The sequence below is a fragment of the Macadamia integrifolia genome, chromosome 13 (assembly GCF_013358625.1).
Source record: "Macadamia integrifolia cultivar HAES 741 chromosome 13, SCU_Mint_v3, whole genome shotgun sequence".
NCBI classification, from domain to species: Eukaryota; Viridiplantae; Streptophyta; class Magnoliopsida; order Proteales; family Proteaceae; genus Macadamia; species Macadamia integrifolia.
In genome coordinates this window covers 8,302,881-8,318,219 of record NC_056569.1, presented here as the reverse complement: position 1 = coordinate 8,318,219, position 15,339 = coordinate 8,302,881, and the positions used below count along the sequence as shown (strand labels likewise).

The 15,339-nt window shown below is 36.2% G+C and overlaps 1 protein-coding gene across 2 annotated transcripts; it reads right to left on the bottom strand.

Moving 5' to 3' along the window:
• Positions 1-9,529: 9,529 nt before the first annotated feature.
• LOC122059324 (serine/threonine-protein kinase SAPK3-like) lies at positions 9,530-13,137 on the bottom strand. Of its 2 annotated transcripts, XM_042622044.1 has the most exons (5): positions 12,808-13,137; positions 12,168-12,242; positions 10,598-10,699; positions 10,386-10,439; positions 9,530-10,159 (listed from the first exon to the last, which is right to left on the bottom strand). In XM_042622044.1, exons 1-5 carry the CDS (start codon positions 12,928-12,930, stop codon positions 10,139-10,141), a joined length of 375 nt encoding a protein of 124 aa, XP_042477978.1. In that variant the 5' UTR covers positions 12,931-13,137; the 3' UTR covers positions 9,530-10,138. The 2 variants fall into 2 exon arrangements, with proteins under 2 accessions (XP_042477978.1, XP_042477977.1); XM_042622043.1 differs by lacking the exon at positions 9,530-10,159 and having other exon boundaries at positions 10,273-10,439.
• Between the last annotated feature and the right edge of the window lie 2,202 nt (positions 13,138-15,339).

Genomic DNA, 15,339 nt, shown 5'->3' with positions numbered 1-15,339 from the left:
TTTTTTTTTTTTTTTTGTTTTGTTTTGTTTTTAATCTCCATGGAAAGGTGCATGATTTTTTTTTTTTTTTTGGAAAAAGAAATTGGGCAGTGTCATGGTTTCAAGTATCGATCTGGTGTCCGCTGAGACTGACCCCCAATCTTAGATCGATTTGGATCGATTATTTGGATCAATTCAGGGATAAAATAGTAAAAAATTAGTACTTTTTATAAAAAGTAGGGAAAATCGATCAATACGCACGAATCTGAATTGATTCAGATCGGTATTGGATCTATATTAACAAAGACCGATACCAATCTCAATACCATCCCTTAAATCTTTGGCAAGTGTTTTATCATGGGGGACATAGCAGCCACCCCACATCCTAGGAGGAACACAAGGGTCATTTTGCATCCTTGTCTTGACGTGACCCCTACGTCTCATCCAAAAACTTTGTTACAAAGAAATTTATTGATGAGCCCGCACATGGCTTCCGAATCACAAGCTTCAAGAATCAATAGACCGGATATAGGTCATGCAATGAAAATGTGCATGGCATCGAGTATAAAAAAATTAAGCTCAAAATAGCCATAGTTAATCATTTATTGTAGGTTTTAGGGCTATAAGTCTATTTTCCTCTTTCCATTTTTTTATTTTCATCACTCTCAAATGCTTTGTTTGGATGGTTGTGAGTGAAATTAAAATGAAGCGAAGTGAAATTTTCAAACCTAGAAAAGAATCTTCTATTATCATTACCCCATATGGTTATATCACTAACTCCATCAATCCATATTTTGCCATTAAATTTCATTTTATTTTACATCCAAATCCCCTAGGTTTTAAAAGTAACTTAAATATTATACCTAAAAAGCATCATTACTTAAGTGTATGATAGCCGATAGGAATGGATATGACACTCAAGCGACCAAAAAGTATTGGAAGTCTTCGAGATGGACAGAAAAGTCCACTCAACTAACATGTATATGATGAACTTCGATAGGCTAAGTCATGTGCATAAGAGTTGAGTTGTTCTAATCATATTTCATAGCTAAAGAGAAGCTTAAGGTGTGGGTAATCGTTGTATTTAGACTTGCCCCTTCTTTTCAACGATATTAATCATGTTAATTATTCTTTGTATATCATGTAGATATTTAATATGTCAAGTCAAATCAACTATGCTACCCTCAGTAAAGACCATATCCTATCTGGACCAAACTATGTTGACTGGAGAAGAAACATTAAATTGCTCCTAACTGCAGAAGGTCTAATTTTTGTCATAAAAGATGAAAAACCTTCATTCCTTGATACTATGGAGGGCGAGGAGAAAGCTGCCTAACAGGTTGTTGATATTGGGGATAATCTTGCTTTATTCATGGAACTTCAAACTTTAGGGGACAGGGCCATAAGAAAACTAGCATTCTCTCATGTTGTTCATAGTATCCGGCGCATGAACCAGAAGCATAAGAATGAAGCCAATAATCGGAAACTTCAGAATATCCTATTTGCAATGCTACAAGTTGGTAAAAATTCTCATAGTAATGTTGTTTCTATTGTGTCTGAAAAATACTGTGGAGTGAGCATTTTCATTGCTAATTAAACAACTTGACTCAAGTTAACTCATTAAGTCTTATCCTAGACTAGTGGGGTTTAGCTATAACAATCTTGTTTTGGTAGAAAGGGCTGTAACCCAATGCAAGTCTTAACCTTCGGCATTTTTGCACAAAGTAACCGTTCTCAGACTTGAATGTGCGTTTTCCACAAGTCCACCCTATTTTAGGCCATCTATTGTTTACTGGCATGCATTGAGGGATTGAGATTTGATCGTACATTGGCCTAACCAATGTCTATAAGATCTGAACCAGATTGGCCGATCCTCTGACAAGATTGAAAGTCCCATTGTAATCAATTTGATCCTATCAGGTGATTGGATGATTCACTGTGTAATGCAGGTTGGATCAATCCCCCATTATCATGATCTCCATCAAGCTATTTGGATCAGGACTACTTAATCCTTGAAACCTTGTTCTCAGGAACGAACTTCTTTGCTCACCCCTTTATCTAGGATCAGGATTGGATTCTTGAAGTTCTTTTAGGCTTTTACCACCCCAAGTTGCAGCATATTGTTCCTACTTATGAGTGCATTCATTTATCTTAGTTGCACATATCTGAACCATTTAAACTGGATTTCTCTCATCTTGTAACCAGTGGCGAGCCAGAATTCTCTTTCAAGGGGGCTAAGCCCTATTGCTAAAAGATAGAGTTTGTTGGGGCATGGACATATCTCCTAATGCCTTGTGGAAAATTGGGATGTTCTGGAAAATTTAGGCCCTGTTATCCATACTTGTGTGAGATTATAGACTGGCAAGGCTAGAGAGTTTCTCTAGTCCAGCACTAAGGTTTTCCATTTGGAAGGGTAATGTGCCAATATTGATTTTATGTGATGCTCTAGATTGGCTGCATGCCAAGTCACTCATATTCAATCATAGACCTTCTCATGTATTGGTATATTCCCTTGCATTTTCAACTGTCCATTTCTTTTTAGAAAACATCATTTTTTTTTTCACAGGTTTCTCAGAGCTTTATTTCTCCACTTGGCCAACTATGTTTTGGTTGAAACTTGACATGTAAGCTGGGGCCTTTGGAGTCTACCTAGCTACAAAATTTTAGCTTTGTCCAATTTGCCATGTGGAAAATATTGGTGCCAGATTAAAGAAACCCTCTAGTTTTGCCGGACTAGAAAAACCTTTTCCTAAAGAAAAGTCCACGTAGTAAAAATAAAGCCTTTTTCATATGCTTTAGATGGACTAGTTATTAAAAAAGGATTTAGAAGTGCAATTATTCATTTAGACCAAGATCTCATGGCCTTTAAAGATCAATGGACCATTGTAAATTTTTTTTCCCACTTTTTGTATTAAAAAAAATATCCCCCAAAACCCAGGAAGATCAAAATTAGGGGGATAAGGATGAAAAAGTAGAGCAGAATAAAAACAAATATTTGGAATCAAAATCAGCTCGATTGATATCGAGTGAGGTTGCCTTGAATCAATTTTAACTGCTATGGCAAAAAAGTCTCCTTGTATCAAAATATAATTTAATCAAAATAAAAGAAGCTTATTGAGATAAAGAGAGATAATGAGAGGGGGAACAAAATTGAACTGATTTGCAAAAAGGGGGGGAAATGATGAAATGAACTTATTTCAAAATTGAAAATGGAAACTAAGAAGAAAAATAGTATTGACAAATGACAAAGAATTTGATTTAAATAGTACTAGATGAAGTGGTCTATTATATCTTCTTCTACTTACTTATTTTTATTTGCTATAAAAAAAGTCCGGATCAGTCCCCACATGGGATCCAGCCCTCCATTGGGGATCAGACCCCCTCTAACTTGTGGTCAGAGGAGGGTCTGATTCATGTCAAAGGGTGATGAAGGGCTGGACTCATGTGGTGACCTCCCTACATAGGGAGAGGATCTAAACTCGCTATAAAAGGGGGGGGGGTTCAAGAGAAGAGAATTTGGGTACAAAAGATTGGAGTGGCAGAATGAAAAGAGTGTTGTTATTTAATTTTTATTAATGAGATTTGAGGGAGGAGAAGCAAATAAAATAGTGGGAAAAACATGGTTAATAGGCTTTCCCTCTCCTTATAATTTTTTCCCCAGTACGAGGGTTGGACCTTGGGGGTGGGGGAGCAAAAGACGGGGGTGCAACTCGTGTTATAATGCTGCCTCATTTAAATCATATTGAGAAGATATAGAAAACCAAAATTTCAAGGGGCAATTACCCCCTCAACTGGTGCCCCCCTGGTTCAACCCAATGCTTGTCACCTATTGGTGTTACTCCTCAATTTCCTGATATGTATTTGTTTTTGATTTTCTATTCTTTTTTCATGTTCTTTTTTTTTATTTAATTCTCCATGCTTTTGAATGGGATCTCTTGTTCTTATTTTTTGCTTGCTTTTTTTTTTAAATGAAAGTTGATCCATACTAAGTCTAGAATTGTCTATTGCATCAGCAAGAAGACGAATCAAAAGCTAAAAGGTCTCTTACTGTACTTTGTGATCTTCATCGGAGAAGGGTCTGGTTTGATGATAGGACAACAAATGCAATTTTAACTGCATGTTTTCATTCATCTTCAAGGTACAAATATCATCGACAACTCTGTTGTTATTAACTTATTATCACTTTAGCACAATTAAGGGAATTGGATTCTGTATCTTTCAGGATCATGATTGCTGATCTATCATTCCTTCTTGGTTTTGAGAAGATTGAAGTTGATGACAGTGAAGGCTCAAGCAGTGAAGATGATATGACTTCTGAAAAGCCCCACGTTGTTATTAGCAGGGAGGATGTCTACAAGGTTATCTGCAAACTGCTATATTTTTCATTGTTTGTGTTTTTGGAATTTAGATGGAGCTCTGTTTTTGTTATTTTATTCTTGGGAAAAAGATCTCCACATTCCCATGCCTCTCGCATCCCTGACATTCTCTCTTCTCCCTAACAATGGGTGCCCCCTACTAACAAAACCAATTCTTGCACCCCAGTTGGTTTAGTGAGGGAGATTCCCCCCCCCAAAAAAAAACCCAACAACTAGCAGCATTGGAGACCCTCTCTCTTATTTTCTTACTGACTTTTGTTATTTGAATTGTTTAAGATTTACTTATGGCTTAGTCTAGAATTGGGATGTACTTCAGTTAGTTTCATGAGGAAGCGTAGTGCTCTCTCTCCCCCCAAATGGCTATCTAATTACCTGAAGCTGGGAACCAATAGCCTACAAAGATCTAGACTAGCTGTCAATCATTAACTCTAATTAACAACAATTCAGCAACCTGGTTTAGGGTGATCATACCTGGTTGCAACTCTGTTCACAAGGCCTTTAAAATGGTGCAACGAGAAGATTGCCGAGAAGATTGCCGACGATCAACCGTGATCTTCGTATGATTTCCTCCATCTCGCCGTCGATTTCAGGTACAATTCTCTCGTTTTTCACTTTCTAATAAAAAAAAACCTGAATTAACTTTTTCAATCTTCAATATAGGACCAAGTTGAACAGGGGATTTGGATTCGTCAATTTTACTTCTCCCCAGGCGGTAATCAGGTTTTACGAGGCATTCCACGATAAGCGATCGGACATCTTCTTTTTTTTTTTTTTTTTTCGCTAGAAAGTCATTATATTAAAATGGAAGAAAAAAGGAAGAAATTACAGAGCTACATCAAACTGAGAAAATAGAGTGGATCAAAAATAAAAACGATTCCCTGACCCCCACCTTCGGCATTGCCATCAGCAGGGGAAAGAGAATCCCACTAATCAAATCTATAGTTTGGTCTGCCATCAGCATCTCTTCTGATGAAATCCTTAATGTTGGCAGGAAAGTCAACATTTATGGCTGATATCCCTGTCTTCGCCGCATCTCTAGCTAGGTAGTCGGCAATTGAGTTCGCTTCTCTGAAGTTGTGAGTTATTTTCCATGTTATACTCTCCAAATATGGCTGGAGGAATATCCATCTCTGTAACGCAAACCATGGAATTTTATTTTGCTGGATAGACATCTTCAAGTCCAATAAAAATGGGGAAATCTGTTACGCTAGATTACATGTATATCGATCTTCATTTAACTTCCTTGTGCGATCTTTAATTAGTTCTAAATAGTGTGGTGGTGGTTTTTAGGGTTTGCAAGAATTGAAGGATCGTTTTCAGAATTCACAATTTAGGTGTGACATGGACGAATTCTTACCGGCGGTGTTTTCACCGCCTTGCGACGGGAAGCAGGTCACTCAACCTCTGACCATCGGCTGCAAGGCTGAAGCTGGTGATGATGAGTGAAGAAGATGGCTACGATAGGTCTAATCAAGAAGTTGAAATGTAATTATGAATAATGGATTTCTAAATTCTTCATTAACTTTCACCCTATTTTATGGTCTAAAGATAACCATTTCAGCCAGATCAAGAGTCAGATGGGGTGGGATCATGATGATTGGAGAGAAATTAAGTCATCTTGGACGCGGATTAAAACAAAAATTTAAAAGAATCAAGAAGAAAAACAAGAGGTAAAAATCTGAATATAAGGAAAAAAAAATGTTTAATATCCTGCAATAACTGAACAATCAATCACTTGTGTTTTCCAGTAATGCCCTCTTCCGAAGCCCAAAATTGCACACGGTCAATATGAGAACCCTCCCCCAATGTAACAGAATGTATTTGAATCAATATTCTGTTGGAAAACTTTCTTTATTATTTATTTTCCGACTTTTACATGGTTTTTCTGGTTTGATTTGGTTTCGTTGTAGAGTCTCAGTTTCCCATATTACCCTATATATAGGCCATTGAAGATTGAAATTAACTTAGATCTAGATTTTATGAAAAAAAAATCAAAAATCAAAAATCAAAAATCAAAGGAGAGAATACATGAAATCGATGGTGAGATGGACAGAATCTGAGGAGGACAAAGGCTGACAATCGCCCGTCGCCACTGTCAGCAATCTGCGCATTGAATAGTGTATATAGTGGTCGTTTAGCGATCTCTAACAGCAGTTTTTGAGTGAGATTGTTGCGTATGTTCTTGATCAAGAACATAACCCAACAAATACACTCAAAAGGTGCTGTTACAGAAGCTAGACAAACATTGTATACACTGCAATGACCAGATTGCCAACCGGGACGGTCTGGTCGATCAGCCTTTGTATTCCTACAATTTTGTCTATCTGCATGCCCATCCATTTCATGATTGGGGCGTTTCCCCTCTCCTTCTTTCTCCCCAAAATTCCACAAAACCTGCAATTTGTTTCTTTGATGCTGAAAGAAAAGAAATTGGTAAGTTTTGATCACTTCTTCGTCGGTGTGCAAAGGATCGATTGATAACTAGGTAGTGATGACCATTCCGTATATTCCATAAAGGTAACATATAGTTTATCATGTGAACTATGATTGTACGGAGTTGTTTTCCTATTACTATTGATGTACTGCATATAACAACTTTATCATGCTTTGGTTTTATTGTATTCTAATGCCAGGCAGCTAGGTAATTTCCTTGATCTCGTCTTCTATATAATCCTTCTGCTCTTACCTTATTGCATTAGTAAAGGGGCTAGAGACTAGAGACCTCTTAGTGATTGGTAAGGAGGGCGGCTAGATATGTTATAGAAAGGGAAAGCAAAGGTGGTACTCGAATGTATCTTCCATATTTTGAGCAGAGATTTTTCTCTGTATAGAGAAGTGATTTTTCCCCCTTTGCAATGAATTAAATGGGCTGGTCATGAACTGATCGTTATTCTTTATTTTGGGGGAAATATTCTCTATTTGCTTTTGTTGAAAGCTGAGAGCAATGACCAATCCCAACACTGATCCCTTAATGTGCATGTTTTCTGGATTGCTGGTTTTTATTTATTTATTTTTTTCCTTTTTTCCATGTAGCATCTCAGTTTTGTTGCCATATCCCTTCATTTATGCCTTTCTTTTCTTATCATGGAGTGAGCCACCAACCTGGCTCACCTAATGCCATGTGTGGCCACTGTTAATTAACACCAAATCTCCAGCACAATCACTCGAGAGGCCTGGGTCGATTAGGAACAGAGTTCAGTCCTTGCCCTTGTTCCCATTCATTTTCTATTTCTTGTGATTAACTAATTGATTATGTTATTTAGTTAAGTTGTTGTTATTGTTGTCCATGTTAGTTTTGTTACATTTCTCATTATTAGCATTAGGAATAAAAAAGGCTTGGATTCATTTTTGTTGATGCCTTTAATCTCACTTGTATATGATGTATCAATATGTCTTGGGCTGTACACCAAGTTTTAAAATTATAGATATTCTGTTGAAAATAGGAATGATTTGTGCAGGTGATCTCATGTTTTGGGTGATTATTCATTGTTCAATGGCTAAAGGGTGAACATGAAATGAACCAGATAGGTAGCAAACGGGACCATTAGGGGGCGTTTGGTTCGAATTATCCATCGGATCAGATCCCAGGGATTATGGATTCTGGATCTAACTCATATGAATGAGTTTCTTTGGAATCATTTCAACTCGGTAAAAAAACTGTTTGGTTACCCTGATTCTATCACTTGATTCTAAGTGGAAAACTGTTTGGTTACCCTGATTCTGTCACTTGATTCTAAGTGAAAACTGTTTGGTTACCCTGATTCTGGCCATTGATTCTGAGTGTAAAACTGTTTGGTTACCTTTGAGTCTTTGAACCCATGTTCTGTTGAAAAAAAAAATTCCCACAAACAAAACCTAAAAATACAATTTGGTCCACACATGTACTTTATTTTTAATTTTTTTTCCTTTTCTTTTTTATGGTAATATGTTAAAAAAAAAAAGTGTAACCCTAAACCTTTAAGTCTAATACTGTAGTGCAGTAATTTATTTTTTTTTATTTTTTTATTTTTATTTGTATTTTTTTTTTGTAAATTGAAGAGGCCAAAAAGAAGAACATTACAAGACATGATTGTATTGTAGTTCATGTAATCGAAATAGGTATCGTGTACCATATAATTCAGATCTGAAAATTGCCCAAACCAGCGGATGATTTGGTTTATGGAGATATATATGCTTCAAAGTGTTTATAAACAACAGTCTCCAAGCAAGAAGCCAGTAATATAGGTCCTTAGGACCAAATGAGAGAAGAAGCACGTAAATACTCGAATATAGTACTGAGTCCGTCCAGGTACTAGTAAATGCTAATTAAGTCTTTCTATCAAAAAAAAAAGATAATGAACTCAATATCATTACAATGGTTTCAGACTTTTCTTTCTAAAAAATTCCAAAAAAGTTCATCATACATTTTTGTTTAAATCAAGCTTCTTGACTATGTCAAGAACATCTCTCAACATCCTCATATGACCCTCAGATTCTTTTATTGCACCGTTCAAGTATCCTTTGATATAGTCTGATGAAGGGGAAGGAGATGTTTCTGAGCATAGGGACCTAGGTGGAGTCTGGTAAGTATCACAACTTGGGCTTGAACTTGATATCCATTCAAACATTCCACAACCTTTGTTTTCAACCTATAAAGCAAATATAATCATTTTATAAGAATACAAGAAAATAAACATTCAAATCTTAAACATCTGAAAAAAAAAAAACAAAATTAAATTAAACAAAAAATTTAAGAAATTCATACCCCAGTTGATTGTGGACAACACCAAAAATATCGACCATAATTTGCACTTGTTTTCGCAGTTCTGACCTTACACTGACCGTTCCCACAGTCACACATCTTAAGATGGTCAACCCACATGAAGAAGTGGCAATTCATTGAACATTTAAAAAATTTCCTTCCAACATGTGACCCTGACTTAGAAGTGAAAACTGAGCAACCTTTTCCACAGTAATCACACTTTGCAATATCACAAGCGGATATATTCGATGTCATCTGTAAGTTAACACAAACATTTTCAATAGTCTATATGCATAGAAAATACTATTAAGTACACCCCCCATCTGAGTGTGATGGACAAAAAATAGGAGACTTCAATGGCACATAAACCAAATAAACTGGCTTCCTATGCGCTCCCTATTTATACCATACCAAATAAACAAAAATATAAATGGACAAATAAGAATGATGTTGTCCATATTTAAACCTTGAAATCATTCAGATAGAAACATATGAAGAACCATTGTCTTAACCTGTCTTAATACTACATTTAATCCATTGTCACAGACTTAACATAAACCAAAAGTTACTTAAACCAAACAGATACATTTTCTTGCTCAATAAAACCATTGTCGTATAATGTCCAAACACTTACTTTTATCACCTCAATTCTTCTCAATCTCTGGCAAGTACATCTCAAGCAGATTTCGCCTATCTTCTACTTTTGTTTCCAAGAAGATAATGACAGAATTCCGCTTGGCCATGAAATATTCCTTGGCCTTAAACTTTTGTTGAAAATTGAGGTCTGGAATGGCATCAACAGCATCTATAATGGCTCTCCCAAATTCAGACTAAGATTCACTCATTTCCATCTTCTCGATTGAGTTAGCAATCGATTTCAATGGACTTACCACCTTTTCAGCTACACCCTTCTTCCTCTTTTCTCTGCCACTATTGATGGACCCACGAGGTCTTCCTCGCGAACGGCTGGTACTACCAATGGGAGTGGAAGGAACACTTTCTTCTTCTTCAATAGGTTCATAGTCAACACCATCATTGTTCCCTATTCCCTCAACATGAGTACCTGTCACGTCCCAGGAAAAAAAAAAAAAAAAAAAAAAAAGCACACATCTCAAAAAAAGAAGCAGCACTTCTATCCCAGAAATTAACTTCAGCAGAGAAAAAAAAAATGCAGCATAGACAATAATATACAATGTACATCTTTATGGATGAGAATACAAACACTACCACAAATGCTACTACCACTATAATCTGGTCTAACACACAAGGAAAGGAAGCTGATACTGTACCATTGAGTGGCAGTAGCTGACTCCAGATATTAGCTGCTGGAAGAAAAATCTAGCCTGATGCATGTGGAATTGTTAGATTGTTCTTTTTTTGGGGGCTGGGGGGGGGCTGGGGGGGGGGGACTAAAAAAACAGAGAATTTGATGTGCATCCAAAGAATCATAGATTACAAGAGATTTCTATAAACTGAGAATATACAGATTTGTGTTAACTACCTCATCCTCACTAAAACGGCCAGCACTGCATATTCTCTCAAAGAGTTCACCACCAGCTGCATATTCCATGACAATAGCTAAATGTGTCGGTGTCAAGAGTACCTGCAGGCAAAAATATTTATTTACAGCTTCTTCACTATTTTAAAAAATGATTCAATTGTTGTTTTAAAGCAGCCGATTTTTATATCATATACATTCAGAATTCAAACAGTGACAAATAATAGTGAAGGCGAATAGAGCAGAAATATGGAGAAGGGAGGGAAGGAGGGTCATACCTAGTAAATCACAAAATTTTGAAGCAATTGTACTTTTACAAATTGAAAGCATCACATGCAAAGTAGAGAACCATTCTCCAAAGCAAGGGATATATGGGTTGCAGTACAAAAAGGTATATAAAGACTCTTCGGCTTCTACTACGACTGAAGCACAAAAATCCAACACAGAATGAAACTGTACCAGTGTTTTAGGAGATAATTTCCATAAATAAGCTCAAATTTTATGATCTTGTCCTTGCTAGAGAGCTTAACTGAATAAACTTCCAAATGCCACAAGACTCAAGTTTAGAGCCAAGTTTTGAGGCCCTAAATAAAGCAAGAAAAACTACGAGAATTAGACCATAAAAAGAAATTACCTCCTATTGTTTCAAAAGTCAGACTTGGAAAGCTTGAGTCATTTATAAAGCTAAACTAGACCCAGGTCAACATAAAAAGGTTAAAACCAACCCTACCATGAAAATGAAGCCCTCAAAATAGTAAAATTAAGGTAATTAAAAAAAAATTCGTTTTACCAAAACAAGAGAACTAAAATAATTACACATTCGAGACTGTTAAAATAATGTAGTGGATCCCTATACTATCTTCCTGTTCCCACATCTGCATGGCCTCATCTGGGCCCTAAAAATGTTCAAATTTACCCTTTCAGCTTATCTGCTGAAAACTCCCAAACTGTTCTGCCATTGAGAAGCAAAGAGAGCAAACAGTGGTCTAGATCCTTCAAGATCAGGAAATGAACGAATCCTGGCTTTCTTGTCATACTTAAAATAAGAGGAGCAAAACCATGGCCAAATTGAAATTCAGCAAGCAAAAGTTGAGCACTTAGACGAACTTAGATAGTTATTGTTTAATCATACATCTAAGCCAGTGACAAAAAACTGGACCACACTTTCTAAGGAAGGTACAGTTCAGAACTCAATACTTTATAAAGTAGCTGCAGTAGAACCTACGACGGTTGAACTTCTTTGTTTCTTCATTTCATTTGGTGAGATTTGGAAACTAGCAGCTGCTACATTTTAACTAGCATCAGTTAATGCCAACTTCACATCCAAACTCTTTAATTCTCCACTAATGCCAATTCAACAGAAAAGGACTTTAAAATAGAAGGAACAACACCAAATGCTGTTATCCTATGAAGTAATACATAAAAATCTGATCATACCATAGCAATGTTAACGTTTGGCTTGAAACATCTACCATCCTAACTGTCGGCAAGGAGTTCCTCATTGTTCCTGTTCTACCAGTCAAAATGTATTCAAAGTATGAGCTGGGAGAGAAGAGAAAATTCAATCACTTACCTCCTTGAACCGAACGATATTCGGATGCCTCAGAGACCTATGGTTGATAATTTCCCTCTGAACATTTTCATCAATCTGAAACCACAGATGGAGTTCACATTCAAAACAACTCCATACCAATTAATCTTAATCCCACAGTTACTAAATTTAATCTGAATATCACTTCTACTCTACTCACTTTAGACAATAAAATATTCAAAATAACAGAATAAATAAACCATAAGATGCAAAGAGAGAATCAAAATGAGATATGTAGCACCACCTAAATCAATGGCAAAAAGGAGTCAAATCCCATTCCAATTACATGAACAAAGGTCTAAAATGCAAATTAGGTAAGAGATGGAATTACTCATCGAAATTCTAACAGTGCCAAACTTCATGAGGAAAGTGTCACCGATTGATCAAGAACTGGTAGTACAACAAGTCAAGGGGAAAAGATTCAAATAAAACCCAAGCAACTTTCTTCTTCTTTTTTTTATTTTTTTTATTTTTTTATTTTTAGAAACCCAAGTAACCCATTTCAATAGATTAAGAAATGCATAACCCAGATGAAGACCCAAAGGAGAAGCAATGAATAACATGATCACAGAAAGACCTAAAAACAGAGGAGAAAAAGAAGATTGACTGTTTGAATGAATACCTTCTTCCCCCTCTCTATGTATTTGACTGCAACAAGCTCCTTGGTCTTCTTATCTCTGACTAACCTCGCAACCCCAAAATTCCCAGACCCAAGTTCCTTCAATGGCTCATAACGCTCCTCCATCTCAACACAGCCGCCAAAAAACAAAATAAAATGCTTACAGACCACCCCAGAACCCCAAAACTCAGAAGCAAATGGTACCCAGATGGAGAAAAAAGATAAATTCAAAAGAAGATCCACAGATTTGAAGAGCAGAAACGAACTTTAGTGAGAGCAGAAACGAACAAATGTAGCCCAAGAATACAAAGAAGAATACAAAGAAGAGGGGAATCTCACCTTCAATCAACTCGGTTTTAGGTGTTCTTCTCAGATGCGAGCTGTCATGGAGAGAGGGTAAATGTGAGAAACCCTAAACACAAAAAATGAAGAAGAAAAAGAGAAGGAAGAAAGAAGAAAAATAAGAAGAAGAAGAAGAAGAAGAAAACGAAGACGAAGACGAAGAGGAAGAGGAAGAGGAAGAGGAAGAAGAAGAGGAAGAAGAAGAAGATGAGCGGAAGAAGAGAAGAAGAAGAAGAATCGCAGAATCGCAGATTTACCTGTTGCTTCACCCGTCGCTGAACCTCGGTCGGACTTCACCGTCAGAATCGCAGGAAACCGTGGAAATGAACTCCAGTTGAATCCATGGCTTTTATACGAACCCAATAAACTGTGACTCGATTCCGGATTAACCTATTGAGGTTAATCCGGATGAATCATGGATTTTAGTTGGTTACCCTGATTCTACTGACCACCATGACTCCGAATCGATTTTTCACAAAAATGAACCAAACGGTTTAAATTTAATGGGAAACTGATTCCCTGGGATCTGGTCCGATGGATAAATCGAACCAAACGCCCCCTTATTGTTTCAGATACTGCTAGTTTTCATACCGGAGACTCTGTTTCAGGTCACTCCCTTGACCTTTCGTTTCTTATTCACATTTATAAAAATCGTAGATGGTTGGCTTTATTTTTTACGGACACCCTTTTCTCCATTATCTACTAATCTCTGCTTCGATTTGAGTTAAAACAGAGAAACAACTGGGACAAACGAAGAAGCATTTGAAAGAGAAACAAGTGGAGAGACAACCTAACCGAGGTGAGGATTTCAATCTTTCTTTAAGTCAAAACATATATTTTTTTTTTCTTTACCACTTCTATTTGAGATTTCTAAGATTTGATTATGTTTCAGGGATTGAATTTTACTATGTTTGCAACGTGGTAGAAATGTGTTGATGATATGTTGTTGTTATGGTCTCGATTGCAATATGGTAGAAACTTCTTGATGATATATTGTTGTTATGGGCTCCATGTAGTCGTATGCTCCTAGTATCTTGGCTCTGTTCCATTTATGAGTCTCAGGGTTTCTCTTCCTATGGTTTCAGATTAGGATAGGATTATCGGTGGAATGAGGAGGTGAAGGTGGGGGTGGGTGTTTTGGAGCAGTGATGCTCCCAAGTTTTAAATTTATATATTCACTTTTATTTATTTTGCTAATTTTAATATTCCCACGTCAAAAACTTATCTTAAGCTTCCTACAATTCCTCCACCTTTACTTTCTTACTGATAGTCCCTTGCTTTTTTATTTTTACATCACTTTCTCCCATGTTCATTTTAAATACGCAAATAATGCTTCCTTTTAACTTATATCTTGTTACACTTTTTTTTTTTTATATATTGATTACTTTAAAATATGGTTTGAACCAAACCACTTACAAGTTATGTCTCATCCAATCATCAAGGATATTGAAATAGCTGATGTGTCCTTACAAATTTTGTTTATTTATTATTATTATTATTATTTTTATTTCGTCTCATCAAATCATCAAGATGTTGTTTATTTATTTTTTATTTTTTATTTAGCTCATCCATTATCACAAATTTCAACATTTCAAATAGGACAGCATTTGATATAGACACAGATCACATAAATTTCAGCAATGACAATTGGCAAGATAAGTTGAGGTCAAATCACTCCAAACATCAACTTACAGGATAAAGAATAAGGTTCAGATGCATAAATATAACTACCAAAGAAACAATTTGTGCACAATAGCATACGATTATAGCATTTGGCACTGCATCCAATTCAGATCATCAAGAAATATTTTCATCCATACCTAATCACTTCCAACTTGTTGAAAATATTCCTTGCCAGCAAGAGAAAATAATAATAATAATAATAAACGATGAAATCATCCAACCAAATCAATTTGTTCGTGGCCATCCACATCAAATTGAAATCAAGAAATAAATATTTCCATCCATTCCCAATCAGAAGCTATTGGATCTATGGCTCCTTCTCGCCTGCAAGGACATAGATGATAAAGAGGATATGCACAAGCAATTTCAATGCGGGGCAGTATGGTCTTTTTGCACCCTTGTTGTCTTGGTACAGATAAATGCTGTCGAGTAATGTTCTTTCTTCCTAATATTTTATATAATTATCACATGTATTAATCGGGATTGAATCACGACCAAAATAAAATTCAA

Coding starts and splice junctions, on each gene's coding strand:
- LOC122059324 (XM_042622043.1), bottom strand. CDS start 12,930: ATGGAGGAGCGTTATGAGCCATTGAAGGAACTTGGGTCTGGGAATTTT. Junction 10,700..12,167: donor ATATCGTTCGGTTCAAGGAG/GTAAGTGATTGA, acceptor TTTTGCCTGCAG/GTACTCTTGACACCGACACA. Junction 10,440..10,597: donor GCCGTTTTAGTGAGGATGAG/GTAGTTAACACA, acceptor CACATGCATCAG/GCTAGATTTTTCTTCCAGCA.